This window comes from Macrotis lagotis, chromosome 3 (assembly GCF_037893015.1).
Source record: "Macrotis lagotis isolate mMagLag1 chromosome 3, bilby.v1.9.chrom.fasta, whole genome shotgun sequence".
Taxonomy (NCBI): domain Eukaryota; kingdom Metazoa; phylum Chordata; class Mammalia; order Peramelemorphia; family Peramelidae; genus Macrotis; species Macrotis lagotis.
The window spans coordinates 233,350,975-233,377,555 of NC_133660.1; the positions used below are offsets into that span (position 1 = coordinate 233,350,975).

Here is a 26,581-nt window from a genome sequence, read left to right on the forward strand (position 1 = left end):
GGAATATAATTACTCCCCGTTATATACTCATTGGCAATGGAGATCACAGAAGAGGTGCTGGTGTGAGTTCATGAAGAGGGATCTTGATTTTGTTTAATATTATCTCACAGATGATGTTGAGAGGTGAACATTTGGAAGAATGTATGTTGACTTATATGGCAGTAATGATACATGAGATAGAACCTGGCAACCCAGGATCATAGAACACACAAGCTAATAATGATGGGAATAATAACTGCCAAGATCCAGAAGATAGGGGTCCAAGTTACAGTTCTACCATCTCTCTTTCTGATCTTCTCTCTAAGTCTCAGTTTTCTTTTCTGAAAAATGCAAAAGTTGAGTTGAACTGTCTCAGAATTTCTCTGCAATTCTTATGGACTCTGATTTAAGCATTTCTTTAATGAACTCAAAAAATTGTGCATTCTAGCGATTTATGTTTGTCTTATCCCTCTCTACTGACAGCAAGTTCAGTGAAGGAAGACTTTGTCTTATCTAAACTCCTTATGCACACAGTTGATGCTTAATAAATGTTCAGTATATTGAATTGAACTTCATTGTACAGAACAGGAGACTGAAATCCAGAGAGGATTCAGGATTCATTGAAGTCTATATTAGCAACTCTTTAGATTAGGCTAGAACTGTAAACCAGGTCTTATTGTCAAGGCCCTTTCAATGTTCTTTTACTTAGGGAAACAGGCTTTCCATTGGACAGATACAATTCCCTCTCATTGGTTCTCTTCATTTATTGCCAAATGAAGTCTTTCACTAGGCCTAAAGATTTTTCTGATGTGCCATTGGGAGTAGGGTGCAATCCCATGTGTTAGTGAGGATTACTTTACTTTTTATCAGGGCAGTAGGATGAACTCTTCTGTCCGCCAATAAAAACGCCTAGCAAACTTGCCCAAGAGAGAAAGAGGCTAACAATCCTGTGCCCAATGTTAGTGTTCCCTGTCCCTGATATCAGTAAGCACAGAGATGTCTCAGGGGTCTTTATGCAGTCTCTGAATTGCAGCCTATACTAGATCCCCACCTTTGGGAATATATATAGTACCCCTAATAATACCCCCATCTCTCTAGAGAGTGAACCATTTGTTAGGAGGAGAGGGACCTGCTGGATGCTGCCTTGTGGCCAGGCCCTGCCCCTCCCCCACCCCTACTCCTGCTGCTTGTCAGCTGGTAAAACTATCTGGGGCTGGGCACACTGCCCAAACCAGGTGGTGAACTGGGCCCAGAGCCATCAGGCCTCCTTCCTATTCCAGATTAATGTCTTGCAATTGGCTTGACTGCCAGTGAGAATGAGCACAGTCCTTCCCTATCCTCAAGCTCCTAGTCACAGTAGCAAGGGGATTAATCTTTATCCATAAGCCAAATGTACAGACACCTGTCCTTCTCTAAACTAGAGGACAGTGACCAATATTGGTGTCTTTTTTCCCTCAGGAATAAGAGATGTCTGTAATGACCAAAAATGTCTTCTGTACTAAAGAGTATGAACTAGCCCAAGTGGTCTGGGAAAGGCAGTCCAAAGCCCAGAGGTTTGTCTGCTGTATTCTGAGGAAAATTCATGTTTTTCATTTCTCCTCTCTTCTGTAGGAAGCATGTGTTACTCCTGGGGCTGGAACGAACATGGTATGTGTGGAGATGGAACCGAAGTCAATGTCTGGACCCCAAAGCTGGTGGCATCTTCAAGGTTAGCCCTGTGTCTCCTTGTGGGCTGTGGAGCTGGTCACTCTCTTGCCCTTAGCCAAGCCCCAGCTTCCTCATCATTGTACTAGAACCCACCTGGACACAGATTCAAGCCAGAATCTATGGAGAACTCACAGCAAGAGAAACCAAAGAGAAAAAGCACAGACATTGTTCTAAAACCGACCTAGAATATCTCAAGATAGGAGATTTAATGATTAATGGGATTTTTAATAAAATTGATTTGGACAATTTTGTCCTTGAAAATATGTGTGGCGAAAGGGCTTGTTTACTGGGGAACAACAAGTAAAAATGGGTAAGTACTTAGAAAGTGCTGACCATTTGACAAACTGGATGTGAGACAGGGAAAGGGCAATTTACTGAACATCTAAGAAACTTCACTCCTCTGCAAATGAGAATGAGAACAAAGGAGCATCATTAACAGCCTCTGAAAGGTAACAAACATATAATACATACAGACTAGGGAACAAGGAATTGGGGTTCCATCTGTTCTCTGCAGGATCAAGTCATTTCCATCTTCCTTCTACTAGCCTCCAGTGGTGCTCAAGGCAGTAGCCTCTTCCCATTGATATTGGAAGTGTGGTTTTGAAAAAGACTTCAGAGATAATCTAATAGAAAGATTCTTAGTTTTTTTTTGTGTGTCATGGAACCATCTAGAAGCCTAGGGATGCCAATGGACCCTTTCTCAAAATAATATTTTTGATGAATAGGAATAAAATATATTGGATTACAGAGGAAATTGATTATATTTAAAATTCTGTTATCAAAGTATATAACTTTTAAAGATAAATTCGTGGTCCTCATTTAAAATATTTGACCTAATCAATGGTAAGATTTTCCTCAAGGCAAGACTGTATTCCTAAGTACTCTGTGTATCTATGATTTCCCATATTTATGTGATATACCATGGGTTGGTAAAATGATCTCTACCCTGATATGATTGTGGATGCTGTTCCTGGTGACTGATTTTTGATGAGAACACAGCCCAGGAAGAGACCAACTAAAGGCAAGGAACCTTCAAGCAGCAGCTTCTCCAATAATTCTATCAAAAGTATGGATTCTTTCTCTGATCAGAGATTACCAGAGCTTAGAGGGCCTGAAACCAAAGTATATTATGTCACCCAGAAGGCTTCAGTTTGCTTGTCCTGCTTTTGACTCTGAGTATTTGAAATGGAGCCTGCAACTTGGTCATCACCTTCCTCTGGAGGGGTTCCAACCTTGAGTGTACAGATTGGGGAACAGAGATTAAGGATCCATCTGTTCTCTGCAAGGTCATGTCACCTCCATCTTTTTCCTAACAGCTTTCAGTGCTGCCGAAATCAAGAGCTTCTTTAAGCTTCCCTTCTACTACCAGGTATAACACCAACCTGGGAATCAGGAGACCTGGATTCTAGATCCAGCCCTGGAACAAACTAGTTCAATAACCTTGAGTTTCCTTCTCTGTTAAATATGATAATTTGATTCAACCATCCTTTGTTAAGTTCTTACTGTGTACAAGACTGAATTGCGGGCTGAGATATAAAGGTAGATTAGATACTTTATTTGCTTTCTAAGTTTACAATCTAATGGGGGAAGAACGTGCATACATGTAACCAATCCCACAGATCTGCCTACTATACAATTTCTCCTGGGTGACTTGTTTACATCACAAAGTCAACATGTTCAAAATAGAATTCATCATGTTTCATTCTAAATTTTTCTCATCTCCAAATCTCTCTATGTTAAGGTTATGATTATCCTTCAAGTCACACAGGTTTATAATCTAAGCTCATCTTTGATTCTTCCTTTTTCTTCAGATCCACCTAAATCCAGTTGATAACCACATCCTATAGATTCTCTCTTCATAATTTCTCATTTATTCCTTTCCTTCCATACTTATTTCCTTCCTTTGTGTCTCTAGCATTTAACACAGTGCCTGATATATAGTATGCTCCTAATTAATTAATTGACTGACCATCACCTTACTCTAGATCTTTCATTATTTCTTGGCTAGACTATTGTAAATGCCTCTTCATTGGTCTTCTTGTTCTCCAGTCTCTCCTCTTTCTGATCTATCCTCTAAAATCCATCAAAAAAATGTTTTTCCTATTGGAGCAGCTAGGTGGTGTAGTGGATAAAGCACCAGCCCTGGAGTCAGGAGTATCTGGGTTCAAATCCGGTCTCAGACACTTAATAATTACCTAGCTGTGTGGCCTTGGGCAAGCCACTTAACCCCATTTGCCTTACAAAAAAACCTAAAAAAATGTTTTTCCTAAGAAACAGATTTGCCCATGTCACTCTCCTACTCAAAAGTCTTAAATGGCTTCACATTGCCGATCAAATAGAAGAAAACTGATCAGCTTATTATTCAAGATCATCTATAATCTCATTCCATCCAATTTCTAGACTTATTTTAATTTATTTTACCTAGCAGAGTTGGGCTAGCACTACTCCACAGGTTCAGCATGAAATCTTCTATTTTCCTAAATCCTTTTAAGTCATCCTTTTAGAATTTTAATTTCCCTTCAAAACTTAGTTCAGACGACTTGTCCTTGCAGCCAAGCTCACACTTTCAGGTATACACATGCACATGTGATTTTCTTTGCTGCCCAATGTTGAGTGGTTCCTATGTCAGGAGATGGTTGGGGATATCATTCTCCAGTCCAAGGCATAGTTCCCTTGGAGTAACAAAGAATCACAGGAAAAGCTCTATTAGTTGTCCAAGGACTTGCACTGCTGCTGGTTGCAGTGCATTCCTCTCTTTGGGGAGGGCTTTAGCCAAGAGAGCTAACTGAAACTAGGAGGGTATGATATTGAAGTCTCACTTTTGAATCAAATTCTTCTATGCTCGCCATGTTTCTAATGCCATCTTTTCTTCTACTTGGATGAAAGCATAAGATTATAGTTTTACTTCAATTCCACAAGCATTGAGGACCTGGGATAGGCAAAAAGCATGATGCTTGATACTGGAGATAAAAATGGTAAGTAGAATGTAATTTTTCTGAGGATAAGGATTATTTCATTTTTATTTTTGAATTCTCAACTGGAGCACACCAGGAATGTCACACAGCATAGAATTAAAGTGCTAAAAGGTACCTAAGAGGTCATCCATTTCAACTCTCTTATATTATAGGAAACTGAGGCAAGCAGTTAAGTGACTTGCCTAAGATCACAATGTGTTTGCTGTTAGAGATTGAAACATGTTGGAAAGGGTCGATTTTAGAGTCAGAGAGATAAATTAGGAGGTTAAAGTCTAGTAGACCAGGCAAGAGGTAAGGTGGACTTACATTGTTGCTAGCAAAGAGGGAATAGATTCCAGAAATATTGTTAAAATAAAAATGATAGAAATTGGCAATTGATTGGAAAGCAACAGGTAGAGGAAGGGTGGAAAAACAAGGGTAATTCAAAAGTTTCAAATCAAGTTGACTGGGAAGTTGATATTGTCACTAACAGACATAAGGAAGTTGGAAGGAAGGGCAAGTGTTTGGTAAAAGATTTACCTTGAGAAATGTTAAGTTTGAAATAAGTGGCAGGATATTTGGGGGATTGTACTATAGGATATTAAAAATGCATGACTGGGGGCAGCTAGGTGGCCTACTATCATAGCAATAAGAATTCCTGAGTCAAAAGATCTATCAGTCTCAACTTTGCCAACAACAGGAACTATAGGTACATACCACCAAACCTATTCATGATTTGTTTCTGATGAGCCTATATTACTTTTTAGAGATCACCAGGTATCTCAATGGATAGAGCACTTGTCTTGGAGTCAAGAGGACCTGAGTTCAAATTTGACACTTATTCACTATGTGACCCTAGGTAAATGATTTAACCCTGATTGACTTGTGTCTCCCTATCCCCCAAATTCATGACTAGAGATCAAAGGACAGGTCAAAATGGGTGATACAGATTTTAGAAGTCATCTATAAAGAAGTGATTAATGAAACCTTGGTATTCAGTAAGGCCACCAATGGTGAAAGTATAGAAAAAGATAAGAACTGAGCAAGGATCACTGAGGCATAGTTGTATTTATAAGGCAGGAGAAAGAGAAAACTTTCAAACAATCAAAATGGTAGAAGAGAACCAATTGTAATGAATTCCAATGGAGGGGAGAGCATCAAGAAAAAAAGAATGTTCAGCTAGAATTACCAAAGTGAAAAACAAAAAATAGTCATAAATTGACATAACAATAAAAATTAACTGACCTATGTAAATAAAGGGCAGGCAAGTGTTGACCATTTGGCAACTTTATCTCTAATTGGGTCAGATAGTGAAAAAATATCAAGAAAAACAAAGGGCAAAGAGTTGGGGCAAGGAAAGGGGTTTGGATTTGGAAATCATTAATGACTTTGAAAAAAGTCTGGTGACTAAGAACAAAAGGGATGATGAGAAGATGCTTTTTCTTGAAATTTAACATGAAACAAGGATAAAAAATTACATAAGGATTTTAAAATAGGATACCAGAAGCAGAAATGAAGAAAAAGAAGAAAACTTGGAGATTAAAGATGGTGGGAAGAGAACAGAAAAGTTAGAATTTCAGGGCACAAATAAAGATGTTTAAAAAATGGTGAATGGGAAGACTCCTTCATTTTTTGAAGGAAAGAAGAGAAGGTAAATGTAGACAATTTGTAGGAAGGAAAATTAAGGAAATATAAGCTGAATGACTTTGAACTTTTCAGTAATCTTGAAAATAAGTTATCTTTTATAGGGTAGAAGATGGAGTTAAAAGTTTGAGGTGTGTGGAGAAAGTTTGGGATATTTTCTGTGGAGATTTTGATAGGGAGGAGACCAGAGAGGAAGAAAAGAATTGCCATATAGTGGTAAAGGACCATTTGAAGTTGGATAGCATGGCATTATAGAATGGCTCCGTGTAGTTTTATGGCTTTCTATACCATCACTTGATGGTTTGTGACTAAGTAGTAGAGAAAACATATGTTGGGGCTTAGCATGTTAGAAGTTGCATAGGACAAGAAGTTTGAGAACAGAGGATAGTGCATTAATAAAGACCCTGAAAAGGTGATGGAGACTAGAGCCAGAGTAGGGATATTGGAGTGGCGGGGGGGAGGGAAGGATCTAGAAATTGTTGGAGGACATGATGAGGGTGAAGAGCAAGTCTGAATGGGTAACAGGTCTAAAGACAGAAAAATTGAAGTCAATGAAATGTCAGAATTTTGAATATTGGAGATGGAAGATGGGTGTTAATGATATCTAAGATGTGCTCATTTCAGTGGATGAGTAAAAGAGAGTGGAAATGGAAATCATGCATTGAGGAGACCAAGGGGTTGAGAGTCCAGGAAAGGCTCTTCCACATGAATTTTGAAGTTGCTGAGCATGATGCTTGGGGATAATTTGGAAAAGGTTACTGTAAAGCATGTATTGCAGTCATCCAGGTCATACATGATTGTGACAAATGTCAGGAGAGGGTGATAGACAATTTTCATGAACCTCAAAGTAGACAAGGTCACTGAATGATAGCAGCAGAACAAAAGTCTGGGAAAGGCAGTGGAAGATGAAAGGAGGATGCTAATCACATCTTTTAACTCTATGTGTCAAGAGGCATGAGAGAAAGAGGAACTAGCTTAGGTTGGAGCAGTGAAGGCTATGGTGGCCTCAGGAGAAAACCAGGTTTTAGTTAGAGAAGCAGATGAGGAAGATATTGAGGATGGAGAGTTGATTTCCTGTAGTATGAGGATTAGTTTCACAGAACCAGTGGAAGTGATGAGAATAGGAATGTAGGGATCAGGACAGTTAGGGTTAAGCTATAGAAAGAAGAGGGTATGTGAGGAGATAGTAACGTGAAGAGATTCCTGCTATCATAGCCATTATCAATGATAAGATTGAGGAGAAACAGTGTATTATGGGATAAACTGGAGGAACAAGTCAGCCATGTGATTACTAAATAGAAACTGGTAGAATTAATCTTTGGATTTTTCATTGTGCTTAAAACTATGTTGGAACAGTGAGGCTTCCCACAAATACCTGTTAATGGGTTCCCTGCCTCTGTAGTGATTCAATGGTCATTCAACTTTTACCCAATTTCAGAGAAACTGATCATTTCACAACAGCACTGGGAGATATTGAAAAATGTCAGAGCCTCTAATCTCACCCATCCCTCAAAGATCATCTATTCTATAAAGCCTTCCATGAATACCCCAGTCCTCCCTGATTCCCTTTTTTCCTAGAACACTAGACTTGGAGTCAGGAAGACCCCACTTTAGATGCCTTTTTTACCTTTGTGACCTTGGGTAAGTCACTTCTCTGTATTTTCTCATCTTAAAAATGGGTCTAATAATATCACCTGCTTCTAAGGGTGACTGTGGAGAACAAATAAGGTCACATACATTGAACACTTTGTAAAACCTAAAGCTTCAACTTAAAAGTGAACTACTATGATTATATTAGAGCTCTAAAGTCTATCCTTTGTCATTCTATTCCGTCTCTTATTTGTCAGTGGGATCATGTGTGTTTTGCAAACTTTACTATCACCTTGAACACTTACAAATTCATCAATCTGAAGAACTGTCAACCTGTGTAATCTGCAAATCTGTTTGGAATTCTAGTAACAGATTAATTTCTGATGTGATAGGAGAATTTTGTTATAAAGCAATCCTAGAGACCCCTGAACTTCTCTCCCTCCTTCTATACCAGTTTCCCTGTTAAATGAAGGAGTTGGCCAAATGCTCTCTGAGGGTCCTTCAACTCTAAATCTGTGATTCTGTGTATGATCTCCATTCATGATCCCCACAAATATACAGAAAGAACTTGGGAAGCCCTTGTTCAATGAATCAGGTCAATCTCAGACTCTTCAGCTCTCTGGCATCTTTCCCATTCCCTTCCAAGTCACGCAGAGAGTTCCTAAGAAATTTTATTCCCTCCTTGTCTTTCTGGCTCCTGCCTGAGTCTGAAACTTCTCATTGACTGATGGGAAATTGCATTGTTTTTGTGGGGTGGAGCACTGAGGCTGAAGTCTGAGGTTCTGGGTGCAAGCCCTAGCTTGTCCCCTTACTTGCTGTATGACCAAGAGCCTCAGTTTCCTTACTTGTAAAATGGGGACTTTTATCCTTGTATCACCTACCTGACAGAGTTGTCCTGGAGATCCAACAAGATAACAGATCCAAAGTGATTAATGAGACATTTTTATTCAATACTTCAAGGCAGATCTGTTAGTGTCATTCTCCAATTCCATAGCACAATATCCTGGAACCCTTTCTGGGTATGAGTTAATCAGGGATCCCAAAAAGGGACCCAAAGGTTAAATTCTGGCCACCCTAAGTTGCCAACCCAAGCTGTGAGTTGTTCTGCAGTCGCATTACTCTGGGAATGTCTTCCATAGATCCCGGGTTCATCCAGAACAGCTAATCTGCCTCCCTCCTCCCTTCCCCTTTTCTTTCTTCTGTATGTCAGCAGATGTAGGGAAGATTGGTCTGTTACACACAACATCAGGTACAGTATAAAGCAAATCTGTTTGGGACTCTAGTAACAGGTTACTTTCTGATGTGATGGGAGAATTTTGTCATTAATCAGTCCTAGAGACCCCTAAACTTTCCTCCCTCCCTCCATCCAGTGCTTCCATGTCAGAGTGATGCTCCAGTTTTAAAATCCTCTGAGTGGTCATTGTTGTGTGGTGTGTGTGTGTGTGTGTGTGTGTGTGTGTGTGTGTGTGTGTGTATTTGTATTTGTATGTGTGTGTGTGTGTGTATGTTCAGGCATATCAGAATGGTCACCCTCAGAAGGTGTGAATTTTAACAGGGACTATGAACAGATGTCTAGGAACTTACTTGGGTCTAAGTGATGTTGAAAGCTACTCCACTGAACACAATTTAAGAATATGATAGCCCAGCAAGGTTGGATATACTGAGAAGGAAGCCTGACTGATCTCAATTCTTCTCCAAACCATCCTTTTTATTACTGGCCCTTCCTAAAGGGATTGAAGTTCCAATGGGCAAGAGAACCCCCCCCCCCCACATACCATGTATTCTCTAAGACTTAACAAAAGAGAAGAAGGAATAGGTGTGTTCATTTCCAAAGACTAGTTTTAATCACGTTAGAGGATAGTGATGTCTATTTATATATCAAGTTCATTCCTGTGGTGTGATGATCAAGGAGCTTTAGATATAGGAGAATAAATGACTATACCTCATAATAAATTAATGTACCTCATAGACTGAACATACAAAAACTTGGAAGGCCTACCATACAACCTGCAGCATCAACCATTCCCAAGAGGGAATTCCCTCATGGTAACAAATTCACATTCATAGAGTTGACACTTCACATGTTTGAAATTTAAAAATAATTTAATATTCTACTCATCTCTCTAAGCTCTTCCATCCATTTCCAATCCACTTGAATCTGGAAACCAAGCAATGGTTCACTTCCAGTCACAATCTCTAGCTGAATGTGAACCTCGATACATATAACAACTGGGTTCTGGGAACATTTTGTGTCAACTGCATTTTTGGAAAGTAAATCCAGTTCTAAGACTTTTAACTTATAGTTTTTATTTTTGAAATCTATAAAATGGCAAAAATGATCCTAGATTTGCCTACTGCCCATAACAGGTATGAAAATCAAAGAAGATAATGAAGGCAAAAATAGTCTATCGTTGGTTAAGTCCCATTTAAGAGAGAATTACTGTCATAAAGTAGGAATAACCCCCACATAATCCCTCCCCATCATCAAAGGATAGATATATCCAGATGTGTTTGAGTGCATACTTATACATCAGGTTTTGTATTGGTTTGTAAATCTGGATTATCATATCAGGTCAGAGATTACTTCTTTAGTCTTCCTTTCCTTATCTGTTTATGGCATATGACAGGATTGTGACCACAAATTCCAGAGTAGGTAATACCTATTCCTCTGGAATTTCATGAGTCCAGGGGGAAGTTCCTTATGAAAGATCCCTTTCATGAGACCAGGGGGAGTCACTCTCAAGAGGCAGCATAGATAAATAGGAAGACGGCCAGACCAAAGAAGACTTGGGCTCTAGTCTTGGTTTTATCAATGCCTGACTTGGTGACTTTATCTATGTTTCTTTCTTCCTCTCTACCTCTATTTCCTTTTCTGTAAATGATGAAGCTGGAGTAGATCATAACCTTACTTAAGTGACTTTCTATTCTAGACCTCAGTTTCTCCATTTGTAAAATAATGGAGTCAGATTTTCCCCTACTCTCTGGTTCTAAGAAGGACTGGAATTGACTCCCCTCAAGTTGTTTTTGCTGTTGTTTTATTTTTTCAGGCAGATAAACGCTGAAGTGTTGTGTAGTTGATAGAACACTGGCTTTGGAGTGAGATCTAGGTTCAAGTCTTGTCTCTGTCATTTACAACCTTTGTGATCATGGCAAGTAATTTAGCCTCTCTAGGCCTCAGTTTTCTCATCTGCAAAATGGGGGGAGGGATTGAACTGGAAATATCTCTTTCAGCTATAGATCTTAGATTCTATGGGCCCGAAGTTACTATGGTGTATTTGAAGTATTTAGTTTTTTTCCTCATGGCACCTAAACTAGGAGATTATGGAAGGGATGCAGCAAAGGAAATGGTATGGGCATTACGTAAACACAAGAAGTGGATAGCAGTGTAGAGTAACAATTTACCCCATAGGAGAGGGAAGTGCTATTGGGGATCAGTAGACTACATAAGGATTGTGGTCAATCCTCTCCTATCTTCTTTATTCTTCAGAATCACCTTGTAACTGCCTGTTTCTCATCCTTCCTGAGATCCACATTTAGAAAGAGTAAGTCCATCCTACCTTTCAGAATTGAGGTATTCCTGAAAGGAGATTTTCTTCCAGAGGTGGGACTTGCCTCACTCACTAAATGGGTTCATAAACCAGCCCTATGAAAGACAAGGACCAAGCCACTAAAACTATGAGAATAGTCCTTTGCCTTGATACTGAGGCCACCAACCCACCTGCCTCAATTTATGATTGGTGAGCTCTGGGACCTTGAATGATCCCTAGTGTCCTGAGTTGCCTAGTAGTGGTGGTCCTTGAGGTGTTACTGTCCAGTTTAAAATGTGTGTGTGTGAAGGTAAAAGTTTGAGGTTTTCAGAAGGTAAGAAAGACCCAATTCAATGAATCAACTCAAAAGTCAACTTTTTATTATTGAGGAGTTAGGGTGAGAATATGGAGAGAAAGGGTCATTTCTGTCTTTGCAGGAAATGCTGGTTAGTGCTTGTGAAAGCTCAAGATGTTTTAAAAACTATAGCATTTTTTCCAAAAATATCATTTCTTTCCCCTCCCCCCCAATTTTGGAATCAGACCAAAGTCAAGGTACTGTCCTATATCTAATGGGAAAATAGTATATTTATTTGAGATTCAGAAGTGTATCTCTGCAAACCTCTGATTGTTTCAAGAAACAAATCTGCTTTAGACTATACAGCAGGCACAGAAACCATGAGACAAAATTTATTTCATGCTAGAGTTGTTTTGCATAACATGGGACATGCATATTTACTGTGAAATGCTAACTGCATACAATGCTGGTTGTCTTTTAATAAATCTGGAGGCAAGTTTCTCCCCAGTGGTCTCCTGATCTTTGAGTGGTCTCCTGATCTTTGAGTGGTCTCCTGATCTTTGGGTTCTCTGAGTCCCGTTGGCAAAGTAACACTTGGAGAATGCAGACTCTACTCATCATGAACAATTGACCATGAAGGGCACTCACATTGGATCTCTACACCAATGGAATACAACAGAACCAGAGCTGGGAAACTGATCAAGACTATGATATGTCATCATGGGTCCTGGGAGAGATCCATGGGTCACACACATGCGGAGGGAAACAGAGGGAGGACAGTGGAGGTGGCATATTCTCACAATTCTAATTGGATCAAAGTTCTCAGTGGGTTTCCATAGGAGAGATGAACTATGAAGGCGTGGTCAATATGACCGATGAAAGGCCGATCGCCTTTTTTTTAAAAAACCATAGCTCTGTATCGTGTGTACCAAAAAAAAAAAATAAATAAAAAACAAAAAACAAAAACAAAAAAGAAGAAAAAAGAAGAGGAAGAAGAAGAAGAAGAAGAAGAAGAAGAAGAAGAAGAAGAAGAAGAAGAAGAAGAAGAAGAAGAAGAAGAAGAAGAAGAAAGAACCATACAGGTTTGTGAAGACTTCACAGTCTGGCTACAATGTATGTAAAAAGTAAAAGAACATTGAAAGAAAAATAGAGAAGTTTCTCACTGATTTTTTTTTTTTTTTTGCTTCTAAAAGAGTCATACAATTGTAGGTTTGTGGTTTGTCTACTTTTCTGGTTACCTCATGCAAGTCATGCTAAGGGAACCCTCCCTCCCCCCACCCCCCCAAAAAAACTCCCAAAATCAAAAGAAAGGAAAAAAAATCTTCTACAGTTTGTTACCATTGGATTGCAGAGAAAGCCTATGTCCATCCTAGAATAAGGCCCAAAAAACCACGCGGACTCATCCTGCGAACCTGCGTGGCGGGATTGACTCTGTCCAAGGGTGAGGAGGGGCTGCAGATCCACCCAGATGTTTTTTTTAGCCACCAGTGTCCTCGGTCCTCTGGCCTTGTCAAGTCACTCTCACTGCCTCTGTTGACATATACTTAGCAATGACAGGGCTTTCTTTGCAAAGATCTGCATGTAAAGAATACAATCAACACTTGAGCTTCTCTCCCTGTCCTCTCCTTTCCCCGGGGGGTCGCTGATTATTTAGTTGGTAAGGAAAGAGGATGAGGGGGAAGGAGGAAGAAGAAAAGGGAGGAGGAGAAGAAGGAATGGAAAGAGAGGGTAGAAGGTGGAATAGTTACATGCAGAGGCAGGTATAATTCTCTCCATTTGGATTGTTTGGTCATTCCCAAGTAGTTAGTCAAGCTGACACATCTATTTCTTTTTCCTATTTGTTTTCTAAGCAAAGTTTACTCCTTTGGATAGATTCTTGTGTTTCTTTCTCCCAACGTGTGCATAGGTGCAAATCTCATCATGCGTTCCTAAGACTCAGATTTTCCTGAGAAAAACAAGTCTCCTGTCCTTGGCATGTATGAACATTACCCCTGCCCTGTGACAAAAGACCATTATGGGCTAGGGGATGGTCAGCTGAAGGATGACCCCTCCCCACCAATCTGTAACAGCCAGACAGAAGATGTTGCCGTTCATCAAGTATACACCAGTTGCCTATGCTGCCCACTGTTCAAGGAGGTCTTGGAACCAGGACTGTATGGTCTCCAGTCTAGGCCACTTCAGCAATTTTAGAGGGTTCTCCATTCCCTAATACGATCAGTTGCTCCTGGGATTTGTGGCTGCTACAAGAAAATGTGGCATCTTCTGGTCCACTGTGCCCTGGTTCACGTGCAGCACAGCCAGGGTTGAGGAGGCAGCAAAAACTAGGTTTTTAATTTTTGTATTTTAGACCATTCTCAGTTACTGATCCAATGTGCTCTAGAATGGAGGGATTGGGAGCCCAAGATCAGTTGAGAGCTAGTCAGGAAAAATGGAAGAGTGTAGCCCCCCAAGAAAGGCCTCTTGCTTTCTTCTTTAGGCTCCCTGTGCTGCTGAGGCTTCAAGGTAGGGTGTAGCCTTTCCTTAGAAGAAGAATAGACTACAAGGACAGCATTGGATCAACAGTGAAATGGGCTAAGAATAGGGTCTGGCAGAGGCCAGGCCGGCAGGCCTTTGTTCCCTCATGCAGTGCCATGCTAGGAGGAGGTTCACCGGAAGCAGGCTTCCCAAGGCCATCGAGGCAGAGCCAGGAGAAGGCAAGGAACAGGGATGTTCTCCTAATTCAGACAACAGCAGGAAGCAGGCAGGATGGTCACGTACCCATGGCCAAAATGCAAGAGGCCAGAGAACTTTTCCCCAAGTCTCTGTTGAGATGCTACCGATTGCCTCGAGGCTTTCTGTTGTCCCTTTGTTTTTCATTTTTGGTTTAACCATAGTGAATGTTTGAGCACCTGGAAATAATCCCAAACTACTCCAAGCTGTTGCTCAAGGGATACTCCCACCTGCCCTCAGCATTGGAGAGCCCAGGAGCATGCACCAGTTAGGAGACTGCCTTGGACATGCACATCAGTGACAATACATAGGGCAACTGGGTCAATGCAGTACCTCAAGAGGGAGGTTCTCCCTCCCCCATTCTGCTCACCTCCCCTGGACCAACCACATGCCGGTGCTTTGGAGTTTTCAGCCCAAAGGGATGGGCATCATTCCCAGCATTGACCAAATGTAGCTCCCACTGGTAGCCCACATGGGAAGCCACCTGGTGCCCAATCCTCTCCCCAGCCCCTGCCATGCTCAAGTCATGGGAAAAGGCACCTGGAGCCTCCAGTGCAGTCAAACTAGATGCCTGATTATAGACAAAAAGTGCCAGTGGAGAGACTCATCACTTGAAGGTGGTAGGGTCTCACTGAGTCCAGGATTGACCAGGTCTCATGCCCTCCACTCTGGAGCTTAGCCACCTTTGAGGCATATGGGAATTCTGACCCCTTGCCTGAACCAACATCAGTAGGCACTAATCCCTTCCCCAGTGTTTCATTATTTAATCAGAAGCACGTATGAATGGCCTTCCAAGTGCAGTACTGGTCCCAAGGCTGGATCTAAGCCCCCCTCCCCACCATCCTATAAAAATGCATCAGCAAGTACTTCAGTGGCTCATGGGAATAGCGGATTCTTATATCCCTAACTGCAACACCGTTCCTGTTGGACACACAGAAGCCCTTAGGTCCCCTATCCCATCCTTCCTTTTAAAATTTTTGCTGGTTTTTTTTTCTTTTGGTGGGATAAAACAGGTCTTTCATGGCGCCCTTATTCAGGGAGTCTGCTGTTGCTGAGGCCTCAGAACCAGGCTAGAGTCAGCCAAGCTTTCCCTCAACACCAGTGGAGTTCAGGTTCCAGTGCATTTATTTGATGGGTGAGACCCTGTGGTCCATGGGGATCCTCTTGGGCTGGACCAGGAAGACAAATACTAGCCCAACAGACCAACCACTTTTTCCTTCTCTTGCCTAACCGCACCGTCTGTCAGAGCAGCTTGGAAGACCCAAGACCTCTCAACAAAAAAACCAAACTGAATTGCCCCCATGCAGACCCTTGCTGGCATGTCTCCAGAAGATGGCACTGAATCAAGGTTCCCTCCAAATATTCTCTCTCTTTTTGTTGTTTGCCATTTGGCCAGCTAGTATGGCTGTGTAAAGAGGCTAAGCTATGGAGTTACTTCTAGGATTCCATGTTGAAGAAATGAATTGAAGCATCCAGTACAGACATGAAGTTGGCTCTCTCTCCTCCCTAGATCCCTCCCTGGAAGTGTCTCTGCCACCCCTTTTTCTACCCCTCCCTGCCCCACCAGAGGGCCCCAGACTCCCCTTCTCCCTCCTCCCTCCCCTCCCTTCTACAGTGAGGGAGGCAGGCAGGCAGTCGTTTCCCCCAGAGCATCAGGCCCCTAGCCCAGCAGCTACTTGACCTCCTCTACATACCCTTTCTCATTCCTCCACCAGGCGGGCACGGGTACTCCCCGGTTGATAAGAGGAAGCAGGGTCCGTATCTCTCGCGGGTGCCCGAGCGGGTAAAGGGCAGGCCCTCATCGGGCGTGAGGGCCTGGTCTATGTGGGGGCAGTCTTCGTTCGCCAGCGCGGCGTTGGCCACCTCCCCGTTCAGTTTGGAATCTTCAAACATATAAGCAGAAGCTATTGAAACACTTAAAACCATTTAGTGGGAGGAAGGAAAGGCTGTTTGTAAGGGAGATAGTTGCAAAGGGAGCATGGTCTGAGGCCCTGTAGGTCATTCCTGTCCCCTCCAAAATCCAAACGAGAGATGGACAAGGGAGACGGGAAGGGCACCAGCTTTGTTGTTGTTTGTGTTATGACAACCTACTGACCCACAGAGAGCTCCAGGTTGGAGTTTGCTCAAAGTTTGCAAAAAGATGAGCTGTGTGATAAGGGCCGGTGGGCTGCCGAGCTAATGAGGAGGCCAGAGTCCAGCAGAGGGCAGATGGCACAGAATGGACACGGGAATGGTTCATGGGGGCAGCTATCAGACACAGATTTCAAGGAAAAAAGACAAACAATGGATTGGAAGAAGGGGTGGGCAGAATATCATAACCTAAGGATAACAGAGTTTTCCAGAGTCAAATTCGAAATCCTGAAACTATTTCCTCCTGAACCCAGGCTAGTCACTCAATCTGCTTCTTTCCTCTGTAGAGGTCATACAGTTCTCCATCCTCCCATAGTACAAGGATAGTCACCCAATTTGCTCCATTCCCCATACAAAGATGAGTATAGCTGTTCAGTCCTAAAGGTCCTAATCAATCAGTCTCCATCCTTCCATAAAAACCAAGCTTGTCACTTAGTTCAACCAAAGAACCACATATGTTATTTAGGCCTCTCTAAACATGGGTCCAACAATGGATCAGTCATTAAGTCTGATTTTTCCCCTGAAGAGATCAGACCAGTTCTGGAGTCTGTCCTCTCTCTCCCCATAAAGACCAATCCAGTTGGTTCCACCAGGTTATTAATCAAGTCTTTTCAACCTGCCTAGAGAGATCAAACCAAGTTCAGTCTAGAGAATTCAGGCTATTCTGATCCTGCCATAAAGACCAAATCACTAATTCAGTCTGTTCCATCCACAGATACAGAAACTGAGGTATTTTAACCTGCTTCATCTCCTTATAGAGATGGGGTTGGTAATACATAGAATCCTAGACTTATAATTTAAAGAGACATTGGAGACATCTAGTCCAACAACCTCATTTTACAGATGAGGACAGAGTCCCATGGTAAATAAATAAGAGAGTCTGGATCCAGACACAAGTATTGTGATTCCAATCCAACATTCCTTTCATATTTGCTCTCTGTCTGCTCTGGTAAATCCTTGCAACCATAGACATGGGACTGGCCACTATCTAATTCATTTCCATCACTGTGACTAAACCAGCCATTCATTTTATTCTTTCCTTCCATAGACACCAGAATGAAGAGTCCATTGCTACTCTCTATCTCCCTGTACAGACTGCAGTATGATTAGTCTGCTCTGTCTATCCTCCCTCTATGGCCCTACACTACCACCAATAGAGACCAGGCTAATCCCCATTCTTCTTGCTTACTCATAGATTAAAGGACCAATCACTTAGTCTCTTCTATCACACATAAATACTGGATTGGTTATTTGATTAGTTGTGTCCCCATGAAAAGATTAGGGATTTAATGCAGTCTTCTTCTCCCTCTCTCTAGTCACCAATTTAATTACTCAGACAATTTTGGTTTCCCATAGAGACCGGGTTAATCATTCTATTTTATCCCTTCCCTCTTTAGATTGGACCACTCAATCTACTTAAATCCCTTCATAGAGACCAGACCAGTTGCTCTCAAAATATTCTATACATTCATATTTAAAACTGATTCTCTTCTATATTTCCTAAAATAGCTCTTAAGTCTGTTTTAGTCTATCAAAATTAGCTCTGGCCCTCAGTCTGTTTTGTTTCCCCAAAGATATCAAACCAGTCACCTCATCTACTCTTCCACCCAAACAGACCCAGTTTCATTGGCCACTCTTTATTCCTCTGGCTGCCCATGCTTCCCAGTGGCCTCTGTCACTCAGGATATTTTGAATAGGAACGAGGATAATGTATGAATGAGGTTGTGACAACAGAACATGAATTTCAGAAAATAAATCCATTTTCTGTGTCTTCTTTTGTGAATGGTGCTTGTGAGGCCAGCACAGAATGGTATGTGTGGAAAACAAAACAGCCGCCAATGGACTTGAGAGAAAGAGGAAGATGAATTTCAACCCTGTGTTTCCATGGATATCTATGTAGTTTGTTCTTCAAAGCCTGCCTCATTTACCCAGAGCCAGAGGGAAGCTCAAGTTTCAAGACTCAGGGTGACTTGGGACAGGGGAGCACAGAATCCTTGCCTTAGGTCAGGGAATTAATAGGAACTAGTATGCTTGATTTCTCCTGTTGGAATATACTACAAGCTTGGCTACCTTCTTCGATAGCCATTCTGATTTTTAAAAGAGGCACCTAGTTTTGGAGAGAGGGAGGAGAATTTGAGGTTGGAAAAGGTGAAGAGAGAGATAGTTGATGTCCCTGCCTCTGGACAGGCTAAACCCCTACTGGGAACTTACCAAGGACCCACTACCACTCAAATGTGCTGGACTTTCAGTAATTAGTTAAAATAGCTATTCAGGTTCTACTACTTGGTTTTGGTTCTGTGGGCTAAACCCTAAAGCAGTCATACCTGCCACTTAAAGTCAACTTCACAGTCAAAAGTCCCAAAGAAATGGGCAAGGATCACTGGTAATACTGAGTGGGTTGTGTTTGTCTATTCTCCATCATTTTCGGTCCTCAAAAGAACTATTTGTCTGGATAGGAAAGAAAGGTCTGCTTTGGGAAAAAAAATCTCAGCCTCCAAGCTTGGCAGAAGGAAAAACATTAATATAAACTACCTCAAGGTTGCACACCTGAACTGTATGTCCCTTTTGGGGGAGGGGAAAAAAGAGGGCCAAGTTTATATTTTGCTTAAAAATTAGCAGGGAAAGTGATTAATAAAATTTTCCCAGGTAATTGGTGCTATTCTGTAACCACGCACAGAGAAGGGATCCCCTTCTGTGCACACATCATGTAAACCACAGAGAAAGGACCCCCTCATTTGCACACATTACGTAAGTCCACGCCAAAGGGACCCCTTCCCTTGCCCATATCATGGCAATACACACAGAAGGGACTCCCTCCTGTACACACATGTATTAACTACAAAGAGGCAGTCAGTCAAAATAGAAATGGACCAATCAGATTTATTAATAAAGCAAATCCAAAAAATCCCATTATAATTTTGGAAATTAAAAAAAAATCTATTGTACAAGATCTTAAAGCTTTTCACTTACAGTGCATTTCTTGACAATTTCACATGGGTTCCACACCCCTATTTACTCTGAACAAGAGAGACCCAGTTACCAAGGTAACTCTGACATCACATGGTACTGTGCTTGGGGTATTTCTGAGATATAGCATCTCTCCTCTTGGCAGTGTGAGCACACACACTTACATATGTGTGCACAAGCGTGCATGCACACCCATGTGCACACACAGACATGCCCTTGCCCTATGGCATACCCTGGATTTGGCTAGTCTTGTGTCTGCCTTGAAGACTAAGCTACCTTGCAGGCCTTCTGTGACAGGCTGGCATGGACTTCTGGCTGCTGGCTTCCTCAACGTGGATCTGCTCTCCTTGTGGGGTCACCTCTGTCCAGGGGTCAGAACCTACCCCAACCTAGAGTGGCATGAGAAGTGCGGTTTCAGAAGTGGGAAAGGGGAAAGGGAAAAGGGGAAAGGATTTGCCCTGAGAGCTAATCTCAGTCCCTGATTAATAGCTGCCCTAAGAGAAAGGTTCAATCTTTATTTTAGATACGATGGTCTTTATGGGAAGGATGATGAATGGACAAGGGAAGTAGCCCTATTAGATTTCCCCAAAAGGGGAGGGAGGGAGACTGGACAGGATGGGGAGGTGGATATTTTTGGACATGTCCTTGATGGTTGGTCCAATCTTGTTGGGAATATATGGGCATTGAAGAGGGGTGAAGAGATTGGAGAAGTAGATGTTTCCTTCCAGAAGTTCACATCCTCTAGGAATATACAATAAGCCCCCAGTATATGATACATAGGTCTTTTTTTCCTATGCACCGAGGAATGAATTTTCTTATGAATCCACACTTTATGGAGTGAAGACCTTCAAACCAGCAACACCAGGAGCAGATCCCAAAATGTTCCCACAGATTCTGTGCAAACTAGTTTACTCTCTCCTCCTGCTGTCTTTCCTAGGTACCCTACAGGATTCCAGATTTAGCTCTAGAAGGAAACTTAGAAGCTATTGTGTTCAGCAACCTCACTTTACAGATGAGGAAATTGAGACACAGAAAAACTTTTCTAGGGTCCCATAGATAGTAAGTATCTGAGGTGGGGGTTTGAACTCAGATCTTCCTGATTCCAAGGCTGGTACATCTACTATAGTACTCTGTCGCTTATGGGAATGATTATTGGATTTAGAGGGACACGGGCCCTTGATCTGATTTTCTGGTCATATACCATCTGGTTCCTGCAGGAGGCTGTTCTGGAACCCAAGATTATGGTCATTTCTGAGAGAAAGCAAGGTTCTTCTCTATAGGGAATATTCCCAGAACCTTATTACTACATACTTCCCAGGTTCTTAACCCTACTCCACATATAAGGAATACATAGGGATATGAGAGGTTATACCAGGAATGCATAGCCATTCCTATAGCAGAACTAGTATTCCTCTCATTCTATAATTTGGCCATAGAGAGCTCCCAATGTCCCTCAAATACTCAGCTTTCTCCATGCTTATTCTTTATGTGGTTCTGGCCTGAAATACTCATAGAAGATGGAGGATATGGAATCAGAATCCTTGCTCCTGGCCCCAGTTTTCAAGTAAGGTACCAGTTACAGCATCAGAATCTCTGCATCTTAACAATCAGGCCCATGTCAACAGTCCTCTTATTACCAGGCCATTCAAACCCCTAGGTCGTCAGTCTCTGTCCCTGACAGAGAAGGAACCCTAGAGGAACCCTCTCGTCACTCAAATGACCTTTCTTGGGCTCTAGGAAAGAGGACTGTGAAGTAATAGCTAGCATGTTCACCTCTTAGCCCCTAAAACTTCAAGGCAAACTTCCAATCCCTTTCTCAGAACGTTGGCATTAAAACACACTCATCCCTGCACTCCACTGGGGAAATAGAGCCTAACTGGTTAGTCAGACCAGGATCTCTTGTGCTGGTTGTCAGATTATTAAACAGGATTCTTCCATAGGTGGCTGGGGCTTTGGGTGGCTAAAGATAGAACAAGGGGTGAGGAAATGAGTTGGACTAGAGGAGTAGTCATTATAAATGAGACCTCATTTAGCGGCAGCTAACAAGTTGACAAACAGGTTCCGAGGAGTGACCATGAAGAGTGAGAATGAACCCAAATGATCCCTGAAGCGTCCTTTGGGAGGATGATGCTTGACAAGCAAATCACCTTGATTTGTGTCAGTTGGAGGAGGGAGAAGGACCACTGCTCTCTCCCTAGTCCCAAGCATGACATAGAGAACTTTAGAAAAAGGGGTAGGTAGACTCACAGGGCTGTGAACATACCATGATGTTTCAATCTAAGAGAGCCATCTTAGCTGTACCAAAGATTCTGCTGAGCAGTTCAGTACAGTTTCTTCTTGGGGTGGACTTGGGTCTGAGTTGATTCTTTGAGTTCTTTCAGACACAGAGCCCATGGGGGAACTTCAGAGGGACTATAGGAATCATAGATTAGGGACACCCCAACCCCCAACAGAACACAGGAAACCAGGGACCAGAAACTATGAAATGGTTATATGGGTGAAGTTTTAAAGAGATGGTTTCCAGGCTTTGAAATGGTCTGAAATGAGCTTCCATAGGAAGAATCATTTTTTTAAAAAAAAAACTTTGGAGCAACAAGCACAACTGGGAGGGCCAGTGTTGATGTAGGCCATGGGGGGAAGTCCTGATTCTCCATGCAGATGATCTGTCCCAAGAACCACTTACTTTTTCCATCAATACCTGGTATCAAGTAAAGGTCCCCCCCCTCAGTGGGCATATGAATTCATGAATTTGGGAGGAAAATAGAAATTTCCATGTGATTTGTTTTGGAATCTCCATGAGTGGCCAATTTGGAGCTCAAGCTGATAGATTTTGGAAGAAAAACATCACAGAATAAAATGGGACCGCCTGTAACATACACAAATTATGAGCAATGTACAAAAACCAACAAGTAAATGTCAACAAAATGTAGAGAGAGAGGGAGAGAGAGAGAGAGAGAGAGAGAGAGAGAGAGAGAGAGAGAGAGAGAGAGTTAGTGAGAGAGAGAAAAAATGTGAACAACATAAAAACATTTATTCCTGGTCCTAAAAAGCCAATCAAATTTAGCTAGTCTGGGCTTCCTGTGCTCTTCCCCCCAGGCTTTCCATCTTGCCCAGCTGCAATTTGATGCCCTCCACTCTGCCAACCAGCAGCTGGTCCCACATGGAAAGACTCCTGTTGAAGTTCCTCTCCCCAGGGGTCTGCTGATTCATCATAGTGGCTCAGGGCTTCCCCGCTGACCCCATTGATTGATTGCACCATGAGAACCCTTTGGTCCAGGAGTGGGGAGCCAACCTACCTCAGAGCCTGTACTCACCGCTTGGCTGACCAGAGTCCCTTCAGAAAATGATGTCCCCCAAAAAAGACTTTCGCAGAATATCAGGGTGAGCCTGTGGCCCATGGACCCCACTCAGTTGACCATACCCACCTGCCCCATGGCAGAACCCAATTTCTACTAAAGACTTGTGTCAGGGCAGGTGGGCAGACTCCTTTGGGTTTGGGTGGTTCTCTTGGAACTCCTTTCTTTGAGCTCATCCTTAGAGGAACCAGATGTGCTGCCCCCTTCTGCAGCTCTGAAGAAGGAAAGGCTGAGAGCCAAGGACTGGGAGGAGTTCCCCAGGCTGGAGTCAACTCCCAGTCAACCTTGATTTCCCTATCATCCCCAGTGAACACACTCTACAGAGACTGTATTAGGCACACCACCAGAGTGAACTGAACTGACACGCAGAGGAGCCAGAGCGGACATGACCCATGAAGACTGACAGATGGGAAGAACAAAAGGAGAAACAGATTTGGGCCCAGGCCCAGGGTGAGATGGGTTTGGGGGTGCTGGCTTACTCTGCCTATAGCTCATGCCCAGCCGGTCCTGCTTGCCTTAAGGGAGAATGGGATTGAATTTCAGGTCAGGTCAGAGTGAGTTATTTTGTTTTGTAAGTGTGTTGTGTGAGTGGAGGGGGGGAAGGGAAGAGGTATTAATGGGTTAGATTATTGAGGGTAGAGGTAAGAAAGGAATTTGCTTTTTGTAGAGAAGCAGGACCTCTCCCTGGGAATGGCAGTCACCAAACTGTCTGGGTACCCTTCTTCACCTAGCCTGGTTGGGGTGCCCTGGGACTGAGCTCCACCAAGGAAGAGGGAGAGGTTCTGAGTTCCTGCCCCCTCACCCTTGCACTGGGGGCTACCAACAGATATACCTCTTACCATGTGAGATCTGGTCAGAATTGAGCCTAGAACTCAATTCCTCATTGACTTTACATTGCACTAAACTTCTTGGTCTGGACTATCAAAACATTGCAGTCCTTACTAAAGTAAGACTAAAAGGAAGGACCTCACCTCCCCGCTTACATGGCCAGGATGCTGCCTTTGCCTGATTCTACTCCCCATTCAATCCTTTTCTCAGTGCCTCAGTTGCTCCCCTCACTGTAGCTCCTTCTACAGCAGCAAGCAGCAGAAATAAAGCAGATGGGAAGCCACGTAGAGACGCACTCAGCTACGCCTGCAAATGAAGGTGTGGTGAGGAAAAGAAATGTTCCCACCATAATCAGATCATCGACTTATAGTACCATAGATTCAGAGCAGGAAAGATCTTTAAAGATCATCTAGTCCAACCCTTTCATTCTATTAAGCGAGGACATAGATGAGGCACAGAGAGGAGTGATTTGCCTAAGGACACAGAGATTTGCCATTTTGTGAATTCTATGGGGCCAATATTTTCATATTAAGTTGATTTCCCCTCTACTTCCTGGTTCAATTCTAGGCAAGTTCCTCCATAATTATTGGAATTTCAACCTACTGACGCATCTTACTAGCCAGGGAACCTGGCATCTTAGGAATTTTCCCCTCCCGGTGGAGAACTGTCCAGCATGGGAACTGTGGAGGAAAAAAGGAAAGTTGCCTTCTGCCATTTGGAGTAGGAAGCACACCATGAAAGCAACATGCATGTGTTCATCTGTGAATGAATGTGAATGTCTTATAAGAATAATACTTTTATTAGTTAGAAGGGTTGGGATTATTCCCATTCCTCAGGAGTACTAATCTAATTAATACTTCCAAAAAGAGAGATAGAAGGGATGTCAGTCCCTTGCTGCCAGTGTTGGCTCAGCCTTGACACAGAACTCTGGGGACTAGATGGTTTAGGAACTAGGGCGATGGGAAGAGCAAGGAGAACAGGCTGAGAGCTGGTGATACTGCTAAGGCTCTGCTTTTGTCCTCTATTCACCTCATCCGGGGACTGAGAAGACTTCCTTGGCATCCCATACCCAATCTGCCTAGGGAAGGTTTTCTTTATCACAATCCCTATTCTGATATTAACATCCCGAGTTTGGTTGGTATGGCTACCATGAATTTCTTAATAAAATTCATATCCCTACGGTGTATGTGGGCATGTGTGTATGTGTATGTGTGGAAGGTCTCAGGGTACTTTCTGGGCACTGTGAAAATAGACTTGCATTGCCTTTAAGGAAACTATTTTTTTTTTGTGAATTCCAGAAATGAAGAGTGTCTCAAGTTTAATTTCTTCCCTAGAATTATTTTAGGTGATGGGAAAAACTTTAATGGTATATGATAATTTTTCCCTTTATTTCACTTACCTGAGTGATATTATATAAACTAATCAATTACTTAGGAATAAAGGTGTCACAAACCAAATACTCAAACAGGAGACTCCCTGTTTAGTTGGGAGTGGGCTACAGATGATGATGATGATTATAATAATGGTATATTGTGCTTAAATATTTGATATATGGTATGCCCATCACAAAAACTCTGTGAGGTATGCATTGTAGAGTGAACAAATGAGTTCTGGACCCATTTTAAATTTTCTCTGGGTAGAAGGCAACATTCTCAGGGAGACAAGGAAAGGAGCCATACACTTGAACATATGCTTTCTCACTGGATAACCAGAAAGGGTGAGTTAGGCCCTGAAGAATGTTAAAGGTTATGTCAGGAGGTTTAGATGGCCCCCAGGCTAGGGATGAGTAGTATTCTTAATGATCTAACCTGAAGAAGTATGGCAGCAGGGAGGAAAAAGGGGAAGGAATGAAGGTAATATTAAAACAAGACAGTGAATTAATGGTGACCAGAGATGAAGAGGAGAGAAAAATAATATGGGATTTCAGGATAGTAAATCACTGAACCCCAAAGGCCAAGCAGATCCAGGAGCCAAGGAGACCAAGGCTGTAAACTAGGGTTAGAACTAATCAAAGGATTAAAAATTAGTAAAATAGAAATACATTGTGCCAATGGAAAGGGTCCTTGGATCTGTTCAGAAAATGTTCCAGGAGGATTTTTTCTTGATTCCCCTTCTAAATATGCTTAGATTTCTTGAAATTGTGACCAAGGGCTCCATTCTTCTAGTCTGATCCCTCAGGAAACCCTATTCAATCACCCTTGACTTAGTTTATCCCTTGGGCTTTTTCCTTGAATCCCGTCTTTCCTTTCTCCTTTGAGATCCTGTCCTTCTTGCTTACCCAAAGACCCTCTTCCATCCCTGGAAATGCTGTACTTTTGCTTTTCCCTGAGATCTTTTACCTTCAGCCCTAACTCTCTTCTCTTAAAGAAGATGTTATACCTCTAAGATTGGATACCCTCTATTCTCCCACGGCAAGGATTCTTACTCTGTGATCTGTGAACTTGGTTTTTTTTTTAATATTTTGGTAACTTTGTTTCTTTATAATTAGTTTCCTTTGAAATTGTATTTTATTTTATGCATTTAAAAACATTGTTCTGTAAAATAGTCCCTAGGCTTTACCAGAATACCAAAAGGTCCCATGACAAAAAAAAAAATTTAGAATCTCCTTCTCTAGAATTTCTGTTGCACCAACTCTGACTCCTTTGCTTAAGAAGATGCTATATTTCCATTCTCCTCTATTCTCTGCTCCCTGGAATCCCTATCCTTCCAGCCTCGACTCTATTCTGCTCCTAGAACTGCTGTCCCTTCAGGTTTATCCTGAATCTGTCTCTATATCCCTTTGCCTCCAGTTTGGACACTCTCCTTTCCTTGTAGACACTGTTCCATTAGCTCTAACCTCCCCAGTCCTGAAAACTAAAGACTTCCAGTTCAAACCCTCCTTTTATTCTGGATCTC

The 26,581-nt window shown here is 42.2% G+C and overlaps 2 protein-coding genes across 6 annotated transcripts in view; one reads left to right on the top strand and one right to left on the bottom strand.

Moving 5' to 3' along the window:
- The window catches only part of SERGEF (secretion regulating guanine nucleotide exchange factor), a 255,800-nt gene extending 243,209 nt beyond the window's left edge, over positions 1-12,591 (top strand). The window contains exon 12 of one of the 3 annotated variants that reach the window (XR_012477147.1): positions 1,591-1,676. Coding sequence is in view for 2 of the 3 variants with exons in the window: in XM_074230170.1 (XP_074086271.1) it covers positions 1,591-1,772 (182 nt within the window). In the remaining variant the exon portion in view is untranslated. Of the gene's footprint in view, positions 1-1,590 lie in introns of all 3 variants that reach the window. The other 2 variants (XM_074230170.1, XM_074230166.1) reach the window with 2 other exon arrangements.
- A 531-nt stretch (positions 12,592-13,122) lies between these two features.
- KCNC1 (potassium voltage-gated channel subfamily C member 1) overlaps positions 13,123-26,581 on the bottom strand; it is a 77,676-nt gene continuing 64,217 nt past the window's right edge. Inside the window, exons 3-4 of one of the 3 annotated variants that reach the window (XM_074230171.1) lie at positions 16,100-16,288; positions 13,123-13,271 (exon numbers count right to left, since the gene is read on the bottom strand). In XM_074230171.1, coding sequence (XP_074086272.1) covers positions 13,207-13,271; positions 16,100-16,288 — 254 coding nt within the window. In that variant the 3' untranslated portion in view covers positions 13,123-13,206. Of the gene's footprint in view, positions 13,272-16,099; positions 16,289-19,269; positions 23,993-26,581 lie in introns of those variants that run through there. The other 2 variants (XM_074230173.1, XM_074230172.1) reach the window with 2 other exon arrangements.